Below are 20,551 nucleotides of genomic sequence, written 5' to 3'. Positions count from 1 at the left end.
GGCGCTGGTTGGTGGAGAAGGGAGGTGGCAGATTGCAGCAGCTGCCCATCAGGATAGTGAGAGGTTGCACACTGCCTGCATCTCTGCTCACTGCCTGCAGTAGGTCCACCTGCCGATAAGGAATGTGGCAAAGAATGCAAATACCCAGACAGCGTATCAGACCAAGCCACGCTTAATCTCCTCTGTGAATATTAGGATTCTTTGGGTTTCATTTGACTTACTGACTTGGAAAAATGTTACCATGGTAAGATCCTCTTGCTGTCTTTCAAAGTAGCAAGATATTTTCACCATATTCTTGTTACGGACAAAATTCTGGTCTTATGCTTTGACAAAACTGAAACATTTTTAAACTGTTTTGCATTTCTATAAGGTCAGAATAGGGTTCATTTTGAGATTCTTTTCTTATTCCAATATAAAATTGTAGTAATTGCTCTTAGACCAAGGAATCTGTTCTTCATGTCATCATAATTAAAAAGAAGAATTCAGCTGGTACTGTTCTGCTATAAAGTATGATTCTGCACAAAGCTATATTCATTTTATACTGTTGTTTTAGAAATTGGCTATTATCTGGGTACAACTGGAAGATTGACAGTTATCTTCATTATATATCAACTCCTTTTACAATTCCCATAGTCTGTATAAAAACCACATACACAGCAACAAGCATGATCGAACCGAAATTAAAACAAAACAAAACAAAAAAATCCCAAACCCAAACAAACAAACAAAAAAAAAACAAAACAAAAAAACAGTTACCCAGCCAAAATAGATGCCTCAGGTGTTCCAGTACCTCTTAGATAGGTTAATCCCAAAATGATTATTACCTAACCTTAACAGTCAAGTGAATCATCAAACCATCCAGAGATTTAGGATGGAAGGGATTTTTGAAGATCTCTAGGCCAAACTCCTGCTCAAAGAAGGGCCAACTTCAAAATTGCATCAGGTTGCTCAGGGACATGCTGAGTTTTGAAAATGTCCAGAAAGGGAGATCTTCAGTCTCTTTGGGCAACCTGTCCCACAAGTTATAAGACAGAATTTTTTCCCTAATTTCAGCTGAAATTTTCTTTGCTGTAGCCTTTGCACCTTTGAGAAGAGCCTGACTCTGCCTTCTTTATATCCCCTTTTAGCTAGTAAAAGACTGCTCCTTAGGCTTCTGTTCTCCAGGCTGAACAAACCCAGGTCCTCCAGCCTGTACCTCTTTCTTGTACTCCAGACCCAACTATTTTAGTTGCCCTCTGCTGGACTCACTTCCACTTTGTTAGTAGCTCTCCTTTAGCTCTGTAAATCCACATTTGCTGCACACATACACAAGGCTGTAGGCTTAGGTTCTGCTACTGTGTTGTAACACAATTATTGACAGGCTGCTACATAATCAAATATATTAGACTTAACTACCCAGGCAAAAAATTAATCATGATAATCTATGAAATAATGGAATTGATTCCAATGGAAAATGTGGGTTCTCTGTTTTATACTAAAAACTAGGGTAGATAAAGCATTAAAGGAACTATGTTGAGAAACACTATGAAATTGATTGTGGCATGAAATGAAGAACTCTTCTACTTACAGTCTTTTTTTCATCTCTTTAAAACCACTTTGTGTAATACTCTTGTAAATCTCTTTTGTTCAGCCTAGGCCATTCAGCCCTCCGTTGACCTCCAACTCAAGTCCACCTCCTGCAGCTCCCTTGGCACGTGCAGAGAGCATTTCCTCAATATCCTCTTCTGCTTCCCTCAGTGCAGCAAACACGCCTACAGTTGGTAAGTTAAATTAAGCATTTTAACTTATTTTAGAAATAGCATTATTCTGCCACTAGGTTCCACCTGTTAGGAAAACCATTCATTGGAGTTAGTTGCTCCATATGTGAGTCCAGTCTAGGTACTTCAAGCATCCTTTGCAAAACCTGCTTCTAAATGACACTGAGAGACAGGGCAGTGGATTTAATTAGATTAGACCATAGATCCAATTATGGCATGTTCTTTAGGGAAATATTTTTCAAAATTAATATTCTATGAATTCTTATTTGTTATGCTTGTATATCCAGTCATCAAGCACAACATGCTGTCATCTATTTGTTCAGAAGATGTTATTGTATAGGTGCAGAAATATTTGTGGATACTAATAAATTTGAATTAATATAAAAGTTCACAAAATTCAGTTCTTCTATGTTCTTTTTATTTTGTTTGTTATCCTCTCATTGCAATTTTCAAAAAAATGAAACTAATGCACCTTTTTCTTCAAGTTTGTGAAGTATATAAGCTAAACAGAAGTGTTTAGTATCAGCAAAACAAACAAACAAAAAAGATGAAGATGAAAAGCAAATTAGTCTTCATGTGTTGCCACTAATTTCAGAAGGTTTTCTTGTGTTTTTAGAGGGAAGTCCTTCAGTTTTGATATTTGGTTATAAAAAATAGAAAGGAAACTTATTAGGGGTTTTTTTGTTTGTTTGCATTTTTTTAAGACACTTTAACTTCTTCCTTTAGCACAACTGAAGTATTTCATTCCTGAACACTGTTAGCACTTTAGTCCCAAGTTAAATCAGATTCTTGAGTTAACACTCAGTTATCTGTGAATGTTACTGATGCCAAGGATTCCTCACCCAGGCTCAGCAGCTCAGGAGAGCATCTGCACAGGTTCTAGGGGGAGTCCTGCACTGAAAGCAGTGGAGCTGTTTCAACCCTGTGCAGGATCAAAGCTAGTAAGGTCTGCCCAGCCTTAGCTGCTACAGTTCAGTGTCCACCAGTTTCCCAAATGCTGAGAAGCATTACAGAAAGATAACTGATATTTTGGTTGCCAGAGTCCATCCAGGCTCACATCCTTAGGCCTCAGCACTGGTGCCAAGGAACCAAAAGTTGGTGGCAGCAGCATCAATAGCCCCAGCTCTGAGTGTGTGTGTTGTTGGAGACAGTGACACAGTGAGATCGTGAGGTGAGGGCAGAGGTAAGGAGGTGTGTGCTGACACCAAGGTTTGACATGGTCATTAACCTGGCCTAGCAAAAATAAACAAGGTCAGTTCCATATGCACAGACTGTATGAATTAAATAGTCCTGGAAGGCTGGGAAGGACGGTGCAGATGGCTGAATGACTTTGAGGCATGAGGATATACTCTGCACTGCTGTCTGTATTCTTTTGACTTTTGCACAATTCAGTGTTTCCCTTACTCCATTTGTTCTGAGTAATGGAGAGTTGACTCTAATTATCTTTTTCCAAGTGAACTTTAAAGCATGCATAATTGAATGTTTCTTTTATGCTTTAGCGTTATTTTAATTTGCAAAGTATTTTTACATATCTTAATTTTTTAACATCTGGTTTTGCTTGAAATATTTTGTTTTCTTGCAATGTTTTGTTTCATTTAAATGTAATAGAGGATGATCTTTTGATTGGAAATCTTCCTACAATTGAAAAGCTTTGTGAGACACCACCAGGTATTGTACTCAAAGCAGATTTACATGTCAGCTAATCATCCTAATACACTACACCTAATAAAATTGTATTTCTTTTGAAACAAGTTTCTCCAGCTATTTCTGGTACCTGGCAGATACAAGTAGCTTGGAAGCTCAACTACTTAACAAGTTATATGTTGCTGAAATCACCACAACTTGATATAACCACTTTTATATAACATAATCTTCTGTCTCTACCTTTCTCGCCCCAACCAACCTGAAACTTGGTCTTGCTTCTTCAGTTTGTCTTTGCTATTTTCTTTCAAGTGAAGTGAATACATTTTTACTTTGACAATCCTTATTCTCGTAAGACAAGTAGGTAAAAATGTCTCTCTCTATAATACAAATCTTTGAAGATACATATAATAAAGGTAATCTTTTTTAAAAAATAAATTTTATTTTCATGACAGCCGTTTAGCCAATATTAAAATTGTCTGAATCTTTGTTCCTAAACAGAACTAAAACCATTTGATCAGGTTTATTTATTTGCCCTTTTTATGACCAATGATGCAGTCTTTTATTCTGCAGTTTGGCAGCCTCCTTGAGTGTGTCAATGTACCTGTTTGCATGGTTGTGTCACTAGCTCTTGTGTCAGCACAGCTCAGGGGCTGTTAATGGTGGTCGGGGCTGAGGCACGTGGCAGGGCTTCAAACCAGCTTTGCTGTTACTGCCGAAGGTGCTAGAACTGGAGCCTTGAGCTGGGCTGCAGCCTGCAATGCAGCTAGACCACCTTGGCGCAGCTCTGTGATGCCCCATCCCTCTGAGAGCTTGCAGCAGGCGTGGAAGACCCTGAAGCTGGATATCACTGCATTGCATTGTATTTTCAGCAGCAAGGCAACAAAACAATGACTTCCAGACTTAGGTTAAGCGGTTACACTTGTTTCAATTTATTGGTTTTTAGGAGAACGCATAGATTTTTATGAATCAAAAGGTGATGAACAGTGGGGGCAGAGCAAGTAAGAGAGAAACTATCATTTGTAGTCCCTTAAATACATGTCAGAAATTTATATAGATCTATATATTTGCTTTAGTGTTCCCCCCAAAAAGTAAAAATAGTGGTGTTATTCCTGATAAATTTCACTCTTCAGACACAAATTCAGTATTTGTCTTTTACTGATAGGAATATCATTTATATATTTGCATTACTCTGTATAATTTTCAAATATCAATATAAAAATATACAGAAGGCCATTATAAGTAAAAGAATTAAAAATAATGTATACATCTGTAAACAATCTGGTATAATTAATGCAGGGTAATCACCTCCTATCTGCTTTGCAATTATTTCTTGTTCCTTAGTAAATTGGGGAAAAAGACAGTAAAACACCCCAGCAAACATAGTGCCACATCCATTGAGTGCATATTTTGGCTTTAGTGGAGAATACTTCTGGAGTTCAATATTTCACCAAACAGAATTCTGGCTGTTGTTAACTCATTATTTTACTGCACATTTGCTTCTTGAAGTCATGATTTCTGGAGTTCTGAGACTATTGAGAATCACAGCTTTTACTGGTAGTTTTCAGTGAGAGAAGAAAAATTTTAGAAACATGGCCCATGTGTTGTCTGAAAGAATAAATAAAACCAACCTATTGTTCATATTGAAAAAAGTAAATAACTTAGAGTTTTGCAGCCAGTGTCATAATATTTCGTTCATCTAAGAATTTTTGAACACTGCTGACTAGAGTATAATTTTTGATCTAAGGAGGCCTAAATGTTGCACTGAGATTTTTTTCATGGTGCTGAGAAGTATTCTGAACATTTTACTACCTTAGGCAAGAAATCACGATGGAGAGTGAGGTGTGAGGTAGTAGAATTAGACCAACACCTGTCTTTTACTCTTTTGTTGTTACTACTTCTTTCACTTACCTCTGAATTTAAGGTCTAGTATCTCATGTTAGACCTTCTGTGAAGAACAAGGTCACAACTTCCTTTTTTATTCTGAAAAACCTCAGAAGGCACAGCCACTGTTTTAGAGCAAATAGGTTGTTTGCCATGAGCAATATTATATGGAAATATTTTGTTTCTACTTTATGATATGAAAGAAAAATTTCTTACTTGCTCATGAAACGAGAAAGATTGTGTCTCCTTTGTGATGGATAATATTATGTGATACAGGCCATTTCAGCAGTGGCACAAAAAGTTCGTAAGATGCTCTCCACTACACCACTGCACTAATAAAAAGACAGACCTTCCAGTATTATCTTTTATATTCAGTACACATATAGAAAATTGGTGAAAAGTAAAATCCCATGACAACTGGTTTTGTCAATTGTACACACACATTTCAAAAAGCCTTAGCATGAAGTCTGAGTTGATTTTTATAGCTATGCATTGGAACTGTGTTGTGTTGGAACAGGCATCTGTGAAGGATTCTCCAAAAATTTCTGCTTGGGAATTGTAATCTTTGTTGGCTGAAATAGGTAAAAGAATATTCAACTGTTCACTTATGTGTGGTAATATTAATGTATTTGCATTTAAGTTCATGCATACTGTAAATTAATTCTTTGCATTTCCATGACCATTTTATCATACCTTTTTCTATACAATAAGCATACAGTAGGGATTTTTTTTTTTTTAAGTATTCTAGTCAATATCTAATTTCCTTTGGATCTGTTGACTTCACTTTCATCAGTAGCCATTTTAATGCAGTGTTCCTCTGTCTCACATGTATTTCTTTGTGTCTGTCCCTTTACATGATGTCATACTGTAGTCCTGTTTTCTTAGGCTGCTAAGCAGTGTTTCAATGGTACAATTGTGCTGTACTATGTTTATATTTTTCTACACACTTTTCAAGTAATACTTCAGACGCTACTGTGACCTTGATGGTAGTAACCTCTTGTGAAAATTACAGATGTAGTCAACCATTCTGAAATCTGTTGCTAAGCTTTTTGAAAATTAAACCTATACACTGTATGTATTCTAGGTGTTTCACGTGGTCCCAGCCCTGTCAGCCTTGGAAACCAGGACACCTTGCCTGTTGCAGTAGCCCTTACTGAATCTGTTAACGCCTACTTTAAAGGAGCAGATCCCACAAAGTTAGTTAAATAGTGAATTGTTCTGAATGTAATAAGTTACAATAAGAAAACACACTGGTTTTACTTTTAATATTTGGGGGAAAAATGTATGTATGTTAGAACGGGGATTTAAAGGAGGTTTTTTTCCCTGGTATAAGTGGCAACAGTGGTTTATTGCTCTGTATTGGCCTGCACCCTGCTAGGAGCTCATATATCCCTGCTTTATAAAAATGTGTTCAATGAGAACACTGAAAATGAGAAGGGTTTTTATCATAGTCAGATAGGTGCTACATGTAAAATTGGGCAAGTAAAAGCACCTCATTCCCTCTGTCACATCCCTTGCTATGCTACTTAGGCCTTGGCCTAAGCATAGTTGTGCCATGTTTTCAAAGCCTAAAAAATATCCACCAAGACTACTGTATGCTTAACCAGCTAAACTTTTTTTCTTTACTTATTTCATCTGACTTCCAAGTTGAAAGTGGCAGTACATTGTCACATTACCCTCATTTGAAATTGATTTTCTGTTTTTAATTCAGTTCATCAGATTGTGAAAGTGATTGCTTTAAAATTAGTATTAGTATTAGTACTAAAACTAGGCAGTTAATGAGTTGCAATGAAACTGATGTTTTCATTCTCTTCTAGATGTATTGTGAAGATTACTGGTGATATGACAGTATCATTCCCAAGTGGGATTATTAAAGTCTTCACCAGCAACCCATCTCCAGCTGTGCTCTGCTTCAGAGTGAAAAACACAAGCAAACTAGAGCAGATTCTTCCAAATGCACAACTTGTATACAGGTTTTGTGGTTTTTTTTAACATAGTAGTAAATTACATGATTTGTAAAGTGTGAGTTGTTGTATATGTACATCAGAATTCTCTACAGTCTTGTTGATTTGCTTATACATAATTTAATTTCCTGAATTAATCTTGTTGAGCTTAGTTCTCCACTGCTGCCATTAAAAATCTCAGTGATTACTGGACTTGAAACTTGGGCTGGGTATAACAGGAACCATAAAAAATAGTTTGTAAATGTAGCTGTGTTTTTACATGCATTTTATAAATTATTTCTTTATACAGTAGTAACAATGGTAAGATTAAATGATGAAACAGCAGCCTTAAATGGAAAACAAGTAGTAGGAGCTACACCTGATCTCATTTGTCACTTACCAGCATATTTTTAAGCTGTCTCATTTCTACAGTAGATCGGATCCATTACATAACTGTATCTCTCAGGTGTGTAGCAGCATGCTTAGGAGAATTCTTAGAAGAAAAGCCTACTGATTGTAGGATAATCGTTGAAATCACAGCACTTGGAGATCTTTAAAAAAAATAATAAAAGCTGTAATTATTTAGCAGAGATCTGTTTCAGTTGAGCAGTTTCTATTTCATTTATTGGAGAAATAATTTGAAAACAAGTTAAATGCTTTTAGATGCTACATTTTTTAAATTACTGAAATAAAGAATCAAATATATGCATCCATTCTTTTGTATTTAATTTCATTTTGATCATTCATACTTAATGTAATGAATGATTCATACAAAATTAATCGCTTTTTGACATGACAGTTTATAACTGAAATGTTAGCAGAGCTTTATCTGACCAAGTGAATTATACTGAAAAAGTATGTTTTGCAAAAAAGTGAAAATGTATTCTTGTAGTATTCTTGTCTGAGTGCTGTAACACTTCACCTCTAATTGGAAAAGATGCATGTAACAGATATTTACAAATTTAAACCCATATAGTAATAACTTGACTTTTCATCATATACTACAAAGTGTATCATTTGCTTGGTATTTTACTGAGATTGAAGTTTTTAATGAGAGTGATATTTGTGGTGATGTCAGAATTTCTGATTTGAATTGCACTTGGTTGTGGAGCAGCAGAAAGATTTTACTACTGGTTTCATTTATTTAAATTGTGGAAGATCTCTGTAGTGATAAGTAAGTGTTTATCTATATATTTTACTGAAAATGGAAATTTTATTAATCACAATAGTATTGAGAACAAAATTCTAAGTAAATTGGACAGACTACTGGTATGTAAGTCACTGTTCTAGGACATTCAACCCATTGCAGTCATATTTACTGTCAGCTTTCAATCTGCCCACACACTCTGCACTCCTCCTTAGGGATGGATGCAGTTCTACACTGCATCCACAGACATTCAGAGGAGGTCTTTGATACTGAAGTGATTTGAATTTTGGTTTTGAGTCAGTTTTCTTAAAAGCTTCATCCTTATTCAAAATAAACCTGATGCAACCAGAGCTGAAAATATTCTTCATCAGCAGAACACCATGCTCCAGTAGCTCCCAAACAGGATTTTGCTTCTGCAGTCATGCGCACTCTTGCCTACATATTGAAGTGATATAATAAATTGTTACTAAGATGAAATGCAACTATAAGTATCTCAGAAACAATTGTTTATAATAATTTGAAAATCACTTTTAACTGAAAAAAATTTGAAAACTTACACTCTCTACAAATATATGAAAGTATGGTAACACATACAGCACAAATCTTAATTCAGTGCATTAGTGAAGCTATGTCATAACCCAAGCTAATTATCATTTTAGGTTTTATACCAAATTGGATAATGTTCATTTTGAAATACCACTTTCATCCTCACCTCCCACACATCCTCACAGCATCTAATTGTATTAAAATTGTGTTCTATTAAATGTAAAATCCAAATTCAGCATTAACTCCATCTTGTGATGGAGATCATCAGTGGAGAATACTCACTGCTCCACAACCTGGAAGGAGACTTTTTACCAGATACAACAAGGAGTTCATGTTATAAAGCATTAGAACAAATTCTTGCTTGAAATAGTGAAGAACTGGAAAGATCTAATCTTAATTTTTAGACATCCAAAATAATAAAATTCAGTGTTGCCTTCTGACTACTACCTTTCTTTTTGTTTGTAGTGATCAATCACAAAGTGACTCCAGTACTAGGGATTTTTGGATGAACATGCAAGCTATAACTGTCTACCTCAAGAAATTATCAGAGCAGAATCCATCTGCATCCTATTACAATGTAGATGTTTTAAAGTATCAGGTAAACACTTCTTTCCCTTTGGAATTTTTTAAGGAACTCTGGCAGACTTGATATCTACACAGAAATTAAAAGAATCGTTCTTTGTCTGCTAGCATGCAGACAAACTGTCATCCCTCATCTAGACCAATTCTGGGTATGTCGCTGTTTACAATGCGTAAGCTTAGTGCATTCCTGCTATGCTTCATGTCATTCCCTTGGATTCATGACCAGTTTCAGCTTGCTCATACGTCACTCCAATTCATGTGTACAAACTTCAAACACTGCTTCTTTAGGTATTTGTGAGCAAAATCAAATTTTCCTTGAATTTAGGGGATTTGGTAGGGGGTTGTTTGAGTTTGTAGTTGTACTGGTTTTGATTTTATAATTGCATCAGTTTGGGGTGCTGTAGCTGATGAATTGTAATATATGAGAACATATGACATTCAGACCTCTCACAATATAAAGGAACTTGTCATCCTGGAAGCCATTTGCAGGCACACATCAAGACTAGCCAGCATGGATTTACTAAGGGAAAGTCGTGCTTGACCAACTTGATAAACTTCTATGATGAAATGACTGCCCTGGTGGATGAGGGTAGAGCAGTGGATATTGTCTACTTATTCAGGATTATTTATTATTTTATTATTATTATACGTATTTCAGGAAGGCTTTTGACACTGTCTCCCACAGCATCCTCATATAGAAGCTGGTGAATTATAGGCTGGATGAGCAGACACTGAGGTGGATTGAAAACTGGCTGAACAGTCAATCTAGTTGGAGGCCAGTAACTAGCAGTATACCCCAGGGATCAATACTAAGTTTGCAGTCCTGTTTAACAGGTTCATTAATGATCTGGATAGTGGGGCAGAGTGTACCCTCAGCAAGCTTGCTGATGACACTGAACTGGGAGGACCCTCTGGATACACCAGAGGGTCATTGTGCCCTCCAGAGGGATCTCAACTGGCTGCAGAAATGGGGTGACAGGAACCCCATGAAGTTCAACAAGAAGAAGTGCACCTGGAGAGAAACAACCCCATGCACTGATATAACAGTGCTGGAGGCCGCCCAGCTGGAAATCAGCTTGGCAGGAAAGGACCTGGGGGTCCTGGGGGACACCCATGTTGAACATGAGCCAACAATATGCCCTTGCTGCAAAGGCAGCAAATGGTCTCCTGGGCTGCACTAGGCAAAGTATTGCTAGTAGGTAAGGGAGGTGATCCTTCCCCTCTGCTGAGCACTGGTGAGGCCACACCTGGAGTGCTGTGTCCAGTTCTGGGTTGTCTATTGCAAGAGAGACACGGACATACTGGAGAGAGTCCAGCCAAGGGCCACAAAGACAATGAAGGGACTGGAGCTTCTCTCCCATGAGGAAAGGCTGAGAGAGCTGGAACTGTTCAGCCTGGAGAAGAGATTGCTTATGGGGGATCTCATCAATGTATATAAATACCTGAAGGGAGGGTAGATAGGAGACAGAGCCAGGCTCTTTCCAGTGGTGCCCAGTGACAGGACCAGAGGCAAAGGGCACAAACAGAAACACAGAAGGTTCCTCCTGAACATCAGGAAACACTTTTCCTGTGAGGGTGACCGAGCAGTGGAACAGGTTGCCCAGAGGGGTTGTGGAGTCTCCATCCTTGGAGATATTCAAAAGCTGTCTCGATGTGGTCCTGGGCAGCTGGCTCAAGGTGGCCCTGCTTGAGCAGGGAGGTTGGACCAGACGACCTCCAGAGGTCCCTTCCAACCTCAACTATTCTGTGAATCTGTGAGGAGATGTTCTGGCTGACAATAAAAAATCTTCATGAAAATTCAAGACAGACAGACTCACATCAAAGGGAGAACAGATATTTGCTAGGCCTGCATTGAAGTGCTTGAACGTCTGAGACAACTGTCTACGTCAAAAAAACAAAATAGCCTGTCAGTCCAGCTAGTAATACCATTGTAGTTTCCACATTCTACCAATATAGTTTAAAATCTTGGCATACTGAATCTATAAAAAGCATGTTAGGCACACAGAATTGCTGAGAAAGATGGAACAAAACATTTCTTTGGATTGCAGAATGAGTACTGTGGAAGAATGATAGCTATTTAAGATCTCTACTGTTGGGGAAAATTGAGGCATTGGCATGTGGAAGGCCTGGCTGATAGAAAAGGTTCTGGCCTGCCAGGGAAAGGTGAGAGGGCACACCAGGACATAGAAGATTCCTCAGATAGACTAGGAAGTGGTAGAGATGCAGCAGGGCAGTAGCACAAGCTCAGCTACAGAAGCAGCATCCAAACCTCCTGCAGCACGAAAATAATGCTTTGAGTAGGCAAGAACTGTTTTGCTGGTTGCCTGTCCCATAATGACAGGTATTGCCCTCTGCTGCTGGCTGCTGGGGCAACTGAATTGGTATGGCACACAACTGCTAAGGATGAAGTCATTTTGCCGCAAGCATGCTTCTGGTGTGAGGCAGAACACAAGAGTAAAACAAAACTATTTTGACTTATAAAAGCCAGAACAGGAAGGAACCTCATGGGCCAGAGGGAGTTTAATCTTCTTTAATTATTTAAATTTAAAATTAAACAAACAGGAATTATTTTAGGCTGCAGCAGTCTTCAGAATTCTGCAATTAAGGACTCAGAGGTCAATTGTTCTCTTGATCTTTTGTCAGGATTTAGAGTTGTATTTGTTACCATCATTCCCCAGTTCTGCCCAAAAGGGGAGTATTTGAATTAAGCTGCTTTCCATGGTTTATTCTTTTATAGGTATCTTCAAATGGCATCCAGTCCACTCCCTTGAATCTTGCAACTTACTGGAAATGTAATGCTAGCACTACTGATGTGAGAGTGGATTATAAGTACAATCCAGAGTCTATGAATGTGCCTAGTATGCTGTCTAATGTCCAGGTTGTGGTACCAGTAGATGGAGGAGTAACAAACATGCAATCACTTCCACCTGCAAAATGGTAATATTAATAATTTTCTTTTTATTATTTCAGATTAATTTCAGTGTATTCATTAGTGTCACAGCCTGAAAAATTTCACTGGAAGAAACAGCTAATTTTTTTTGTCTTCATAAACTGTGTAGTATCAGATGTTTAGGATATTTTCTGGTCCGAAACAGGTCATGTGCAGCCAATTCACATAAACTAAAATGAGACAATATGCACGCATTCCAACCATGTAATAATACAAGCCTTTATGAGATTTCCAATGTTTGCTTTCTTTTGGCCAATAGACAGGATAGACATTTTTAATACAGTAATTTGAAACCAAAATCTCTTAATAGTTAAAAAACATTTTGTGTGTGTGTATAAATATATCTGTATCTGTGGATTATATAGAGAGAGTAGAAGAAATGCAGTTCTTAAAAAGATTTCTTGATTGTTCTAGCTCAAAAATTATCTTCTAATTGAAACGGTTTTAAAACAAACCTCAGTAACTGAGGAGCTCTTCAGAAGCCATGTAGCATTGTCTCACAATTCAAGCATCATGCAGATTGTTATCTGACTAGCAGCTACCTGCCACCACCTTCTAAGCCTCCATTTACTGTAGCACTTGAAAGTGAGACACAGGTCTCAGGTAGTTATATTTCTACAAGTTTGGGAAAACAAGCAGAAGGTAGTGGGACTAGACAGACCAGTATATCCCTGGAGCAAAAGGTGAGCAGAATTCAACCACTGCACCTGTGGTTTGGCAGCACTAGGTACTTGCCGAGCTGTAACATTAATTCCTGGACTGTTTATTTCCAAGAGGGTCTTTTTAATGCAAAGAGGGCAAACAATCCCAAGTTGAAGGAAGTCAGGCTTTGTTAACCTTGTTACTTATAGATCAGTTTACCTTCTAAAGCAAGCATTTATCAGATAGGTTCTGATGTTTCCGGAGGCAATACATTTAAATGTGTTAATTGGACAAAGTAGTAATACAGTATCATTTTAAGTGGAAAAAATCCTGGCAAGACTGAGTTTTTCTTGACTTGGTATTTCAGGGAAGCAATACTTTTCACCAAATCACCTTAAGCTTATTCTGAGCCAAGGGCAGGTTCACTACCCTGCCTGAACAACATGACTAGAACCTCTGGTGAAGCCAGTCTCCCTGCCCAGGCTTCCTCCATAAACCCCTCTGTAATGAAGCCTGAGTGACAGCAGGAATGTCCACCCAGAACACCTAGTGTTAGCTAGGAAGACTCAAATCTTAGTGACCGTTTCATTACAGGTTCATCAGATTAAGGGACTTGAGCCCAGATTCTCTCTCTTTCACATAGGCAACTACCCAGGGCCAGAATTTTGAGCCTGGAAAGCTGACCAAAACAAACAACAAAAAAAAGGTCATCTCCCAGGCAGCTCTAGTATTTGTGGTGTGCTACCTGTTTGGTCTAGTGGATTGGGTGGTGGGGTCTTTTTTTAAACAGAAATGTTTTATAACGTGACCTCCTGCAAGTAACCACTACTATCTGTGCTACTTATGTCAGCATTTCACTCCTGCTACACCAATGCCAAAAGCAATTTCAAATCTATCAGCACTTCATGCTGCTCACAGCTTTAAGTTGTTGACTTTCCTTTGATGGAACTGCTGCAAAGTGCTCCAGGAGATAAAATGCCCTGTCAGCTTAGAGGCTTTGGTGCTTGGTGCCCTTTTCTGCCCCTTTAAAGTGTCAGAAGTTAGCTTAAACCCTATGCCACTTCCACCAACTAGTTTTACTAGAACAGAAATGGAATAAAATCCATGCTGCCACAAGTCTTACATAGGGGAGAGCAAACAACATTGCTCCCCCTCATACCATCATCATGGCGCATAAAGACATAGCTTTCAAACTGCTCCGGGGGTGTTTGGCCTGTCTGTACCCTTTGAGACTACAAAGGGGGTTGAGTTGTGGAGCTGTAGCCAGGGCATAGGACAGTGTTAACTATATAAAAAAGTGGTGTGTGCTTCTGAGCTCTGCTGCTCTGGGGCAATGCAGACACACCCTTCTCTTTTCCTGTTTGCTTTGTATGGTTTTCCACAAACTTACCTTAGAATGATCAAGTATTTTTATAAATCTCTGTTTAGAGATGTCTGTAACATACTAGTGTAAAGCTAGGGAAATAATATGCTAAAACGGGTGTTTATAACTAACCTACCATTCCCTTACAGGAATGCAGACCAGATGAAAGCATATTGGAAAATATCTAGCATTTCGGAGAAGTCTGAGAATGGAGGCAAGTTGAACTCTTTTGTTTTGTCTTCTTGTACAGAAAAATTTTAACAGTAAAAAGGTAATCATTTTAGCCTCTACGCCCTCATGCCTGCTTACACGTCTTCTCATGCTGTATCCTGTTGACCAGTTCACCTTCTTCTCAATTAATTTCCTCCTGAGAGATTCCATTAACAGTAAGATGTCAAAATATAAATTTATTAATTACCTATAAAAGGAAAAATAGTGAAGCCCCCTGAAAGCAGTTAGTAGCTCTAAAATAGACTTTAGACTGGGTAAGAAATTATTACATCAAAGCTATTTGGAAATGAGCAGTTATTCAAATGAAAATATGTTTAATATCTGTGTCTTCCCACACACTGACAACTGAAATAAAGTAGAAAGAGGTAAGTGGAAGAACTTGGGGGAAGAAAAAAAAAAAAAATCCAAAAGTCCTGTGCTGAGATAGACTCAACAATATATGATTCTTGAAGAACATTTTGAGGGTCTTTGTTTTGACCATATACAACTCCAGGAAGAAAATGGATCTACGCACATCTGCTCAGAGTGGTAATTTATATAGCATTTTGTAAGGTACCAATAGTTGTCCTCTGCCCAGCTACCTTTCCTTGAGGTGTAGTTGATGGCACAGCCCTTGTAGCCTCTGCAGATGCAGTGTTTTTCTGAAGCAGAAAAACAGGAGCCAAAGGGAAGCATCTCATCCTCAGAGCCTCTGTGGAGAAATGAACTTGTGGTATAAAGGAAAGGCTTTTAGCCCTGTTAAGAATTTCGTGAAGGGCATTATGAAAGCACAGATTTGCTTGTAAGTATGGCTTGTAAGTATAGCCACAAGCTGGGAAAGGGAAGACTTCGATTCCTGCAAAGGCTGCAAAGTTGTGGTCATCATTCAAACAAAATCAGAGAGAATTTCATCTGACTGAGGTTGTTGCTGTAGTCTGGTGTACGTTGTCCTTCACTGATCTCACAGTTCTTTGCCATCTGTCTTCCATTACAATTATGTAGGGATAGCCCTCTTTTTTTTCCCTTTTCCGAACTGTGGAGCTTCTTTTAAAATCAAAAATTATACTAAAACACAAATGCAGCCAGAAGGAGAGTTACTGTATACCTGCAGAGCAGCATAAAATGGGCTGGCAGTGATGCAGATTGCATCTTGTGTGTGTTCAGTAGATTTGCACATATCCTACTGTTTCTGCTATATTCCCTTCTCTTCGCACCATCTTTCTTCCCCTTTTCTTTGAGTATAAGCACATAGTACTCACAATTCAGTAGGTAAGAGGAAGTAATACTATGCTGGTCTTTCTTACACTTAGAGAAACAAAGGGACAAGTTGCACACTGTTAATATTAGGAGAAATGTCTTCAAGTCTTCTTTATTCTGGTGTACAGGGTGGTAAAAAGGTTTGGGGTTTTTTATGGTCCAACACATTATGTGAGCTGTCAGTTGCAGACAGAGATAAAACACAGACCAAACTTTCAGAACACTTGAATATATGAGTTTCCATACTTACAGTGGAAAGAAGTTCCAATTTACCCAAGCTATGACAGACCTACTGAAGAAATCAAATGGACCTTAAGCCAAGTTTATCCAGAACAAGCCATTACATAAAACAATTTAATTCATTAATTCCTGCTTCTACCCCAGTAACATTTCAATTAACTTTCCTCATCATTTAGCAGTTCCTATTAACTAGGAATAGCAAGTTGTTTTGAAGAAGTAAGAATATTTTACTTTCATTATTCCATTACTAATTATTTAAATCTCATTTTTCCCCAGCATATTTTGCAAGAACAGAAAAGACTTGTTTAAGAGCCAGAAAAAGAGACTAGTAACTATGTTGGGGGGGGAGTGGGTTTAAATGCCTTGCATTGACTACAGAAATGTACTTAAAGTAATTTTGAACTATTACTGCTTTATAATAGCATCAAAGTGATGACACTTCACCACTGTCTCTGAAAAATCAACTGAAATTTGTGGGGAAAAGTGTTTAATCAGACCTTGCGTTTATTGGAAAAATAAAAATTTCTTTCCTCTGGGTACATTACTATATAGCTGCATTTCTTCCAATGGTTTTGTTCATGTACATTCATCCAGACAGATTGTGACAACATTTAAATATTCTGATGTACTAGGTGGTAGTAAGTACTTACAGAGCAGCAAACATAAATGATGATTTTAGGAACCAATCAGGAAATAAGTGAATACCAGGCTGATACACACATTCTGTATAATCTTGCAGAAACGTTTTTCGTTCTCTTTAAATCATTCACTAGTCATTGTCTTAAACAGATTATTGTAAAAAACAGACTCTCATCTCTTTTGGAAATTTATGTAGGACTGCCACTAGGAATAGATCTCAAAGGTCACCGTGTTACTTTCACTTTACTACTAAAAATTTTGGGAGATTGTCTTGTTCTTGCAAAACAACCAGCTTTTTGGTTTTGTTGTTTTTATAGGTTCTGGATCCCTCAGGGCAAAATTTGAACTTTCAGAAGGACCCAGTAAACCAGCAACACTTGCAGTGCAATTCATTAGTGAAGGAAGCACCCTTTCAGGAGTAGATGTAGAGCTTGTAGGCACTGGCTATCGGCTTTCCCTCCTTAAGAAGAGATTTGCCACTGGTAAGACACTGACATGCTTATAAATACAAATTAATATTATATATTCAAATTAATATTTTATATTCTACAGTGTTAAATTATAAAATATGAAACTGTTAAATAAGTGATGCATAAATACTTACTTTTCATTAAAATATGACTGAAAACTGTTTCACAGGTTTTTTGTTTTTCCATAGTTACTCAAACTGCTCCCAGGAAAATACTGACAAAATCTGTTTTATCTACTGACTGCAAAAAACCTACCTTTATTTTGCAGGACGGTATATGGCAGACTGCTGACGTACTTGTGAAAAGTCATTGGATCAAAGGAGTGCAAGCAGCTCACTCTGTCCTCTCTACTTTTCAAACACTATTTTAACACGCATTATTTTTTTCAAAATGTTGACCTACTTTGAGGCTGAACTACAGAGCAGAAAATGCACTTTTAAAAGTCATTTTTCAAACTTTATTACTTTATAATAGCACTGAAGTTAACTTCAACACTGTCTGTAAATGATCAATGGCAATATTTGGGAAAATTTGTTGAAATTTTAGTAAATTTATATAGATGAAATCAAAACAGTAATCCATAGCTGTAATGAAAGTATGAAATTGTATGTTATACTGTAAACATTAAACCTAAAAATGTAGGAGAGCAAGTAAGAAATATTTGAGCTTTCCATAAGTAATATTATTTTTTCAGATTCTTTCATTGCCAGTTTTTAAAGAAAGCAGAGGCAAAGTCTCATGCAGTTCTTCTATCCACTCATGCCACAAAACCAGCCCAGTTAGAGATGTATAAAGGAAATGTAACTTGATGCCCATGTATCATATATTATTAACATGTAAGTTGGTTTATATAGGGGTTTTTTCCTAAGTGCAATGTGTTACAAAATTGCAAAAGACAGCAGAGATTTACTTCTGCAGTTGGTAAACTTTATGGTCGTTGTGATTGTTTGAATTAATGCTGTAGATTTAATTTATTTTTATATGAATTGCGTAACATTTGTGCCTTTTTAAAAAGCCTGTGCCTATCCAATTTGTTATTCATGTGCCTCACTTCCTTTTTCAAAGTCTGGCTCTTCATCAAGAAAGCACAGTGTTTGTATAATACACACAACTTTCAGAAAATTCCTTTGACTGGGATTTATGTAGAAGGCAGATTTGCAAAAACTGGAGGTTGTTTTAAAAGAAGTTTAAAATACTGGATTACTTCCTCATGGGGTAATTGCAATAAATGCAGTTGTAGTAAAGGGAGATGCATCATGCAGGACTTGGAAACTTTGAGATAGTAACTTTAACGTCACCAAAGATGAGAATCCTGAAAAATCACTGAATGTGGTAAAAGCAAACTTTTAGAAGCAAACAGCATTTCCCTTCACTTTGACTGCAAGTCTTTGGACTTTGAGTGCTTTTAGGGTTGTGTGATGTGAATGTAAACATAGTACTTTGGGAGGAATAGCATTTTAGAAGTGTATTTTATGGCAGCAGGATGACAAGTACTGCTATTTCTATTAGTTTAAATTTTTTCTATAACCACCAATTTTACTATTTTTATTGTCATCTAATCTGCTTGCCACAGCCTAAGCACAGGGAAGTGACATACTAGTAATGTTTTTTAAAGCAAGTCACTAATTTAGGAAATTTATGTATTTGTATTATCAAGTGTTTTTTCAATGCCGAAATCAAGTATTGGAGCAAAATAATTCAATAAACTGCACATGGGAATTTCATATGACCATTTTGAATACCAGTATCTATTTCAAATTCTCCATTAAAACAATAAAATGTGCTTGAACTAATTCATACAAAACCAGTAATGAATTGGACTGCTGAAACTTTACAAGAAATTAAGCTTTGTAGAGGCTACATAAACTTTAATGTATACTACAAACTTTTGCAGACAGGAGTTCCATTGTTAGCACTAAGCACATACCATACTGTAGATTTGATTGGAAAAGTATATTTGGCTCTTAGTTTGCTAATCTTATAAATGGTAAATTTCTAACTCATAATATGGTACCGTCTTTTTACTGGAATCTTAATTGTAATCTGCTTTGCAATCAAACTGTGTTTAACATTACAATATTTTATTAATGAAAACCCCAAATTGTATTGCTATTTTTAATCAAGTATTAACTTTCATTTTGAAGGTAAATGAAGTAGTTATGTTTCAGCACTTTTAAACTAGCCTTCATTCAGGTGATTATACATACATTTGCATTGGGTGCAGGTTACAATTTTGAAGCCATACAAGTTTATAGAGACTTTTTGTAAAGAAATTCAAAAACAATGTAAAAAGTACATGTAGCTATCTGATAAAAAACCCATATGTAGCAAGCTGGTTCTTGCTTGTGTATACAGCAATATCTGTTGTAGCTGCCTCCTAAGAAAATTAATTTGTAAACACAACTCTAAAGGATCTGAATTTTTATGAATTGTTACTACGTCAGACTGTAAATTAGAGCATACAAGTTTATCTTACAAAAATTGTAAATACTTCTGATTTTTCATAAAATGTAAATTTTAAAGAAATTTGCACCCATAATAAACATGTAATATATAATTTAAATACTGATTTATATTGCCTATACTTTTGCTGTTAGTCCCACAGACCTTCTAAGCAATAAGACAGTAGAACAAAACTATGCCTGTATTGAACATTTAAAAAATGTTAATTGATTTTTAAATGATAAGGGATAGAGTTAATATACGAACTCTTTTATATATTTAAAAAACACCACAGCGAAGGTGGGTGAAAAGATGACTTCTGCAAAGAGTTGCATCTTTACTAAACTGGAATGCCAGAGATGTCTACAATGGCTTATGCCTTTGCTAAATTGATATGATTAATTAATAACTTAGATTAAGCAAAACTGCAGATATGTTTATCAGAAAAAATCTCGACTTCGTAGACATGAGCTGCTCTCTCACAGATAGTGCTATCCAATGCTGTACATTCCCTAACTTCCTTAATAAGCCTATACTTTGTTGAGTGCACAGGAGAAAAATCAGTGGCAAGATTAAAGTAATTCTGATTCCTTATGTTCCACCAGTCCAACAAAATAGGCAATTTAAGGGCTACTTCAGCAGTCTGAGAATAGTCCTTCTAAGCTGTGAGCATAGAAACAAAAGTTGAAACTCAACAAATGCGTTTGAATCTGTTTCCTTCCTGCTAATACCACAGCCTGTATAAGTTTTGTAAGTAATGACTTATTAAATTGACTTTCTCAGCTGGATGGGTATCACTGCAGTAAGTACCATTCTTGTCATGCTGGAAAGCAATAGT

At 36.9% G+C, this 20,551-nt stretch overlaps 1 protein-coding gene across 6 annotated transcripts in view; it reads left to right on the top strand.

Moving 5' to 3' along the window:
* FCHO2 (FCH and mu domain containing endocytic adaptor 2) overlaps positions 1–19,834 on the top strand; it is a 96,226-nt gene extending 76,392 nt beyond the window's left edge. For 4 of the 6 annotated variants that reach the window (XM_075020661.1, XM_075020659.1, XM_075020657.1 and 1 more), the window contains 9 exons: positions 1,631–1,760; positions 3,366–3,425; positions 6,367–6,478; positions 7,100–7,255; positions 9,384–9,516; positions 12,238–12,437; positions 14,605–14,669; positions 17,119–17,283; positions 17,540–19,834. In XM_075020661.1, the coding sequence (XP_074876762.1) occupies positions 1,631–1,760; positions 3,366–3,425; positions 6,367–6,478; positions 7,100–7,255; positions 9,384–9,516; positions 12,238–12,437; positions 14,605–14,669; positions 17,119–17,283; positions 17,540–17,562 (1,044 nt within the window). In that variant the 3' untranslated portion in view covers positions 17,563–19,834. The remainder of the gene's footprint in view (positions 1–1,630; positions 1,761–3,365; positions 3,426–6,366; positions 6,479–7,099; positions 7,256–9,383; positions 9,517–12,237; positions 12,438–14,604; positions 14,670–17,118; positions 17,284–17,539) is intronic. The other 2 variants (XM_075020662.1, XM_075020658.1) reach the window with 1 other exon arrangement.
* Positions 19,835–20,551: the final 717 nt, after the last annotated feature.

This window comes from Buteo buteo, chromosome Z, assembly GCF_964188355.1.
Source record: "Buteo buteo chromosome Z, bButBut1.hap1.1, whole genome shotgun sequence".
NCBI classification, from domain to species: Eukaryota; Metazoa; Chordata; class Aves; order Accipitriformes; family Accipitridae; genus Buteo; species Buteo buteo.
This window is presented reverse-complemented; position numbering and strand designations above follow the sequence as displayed.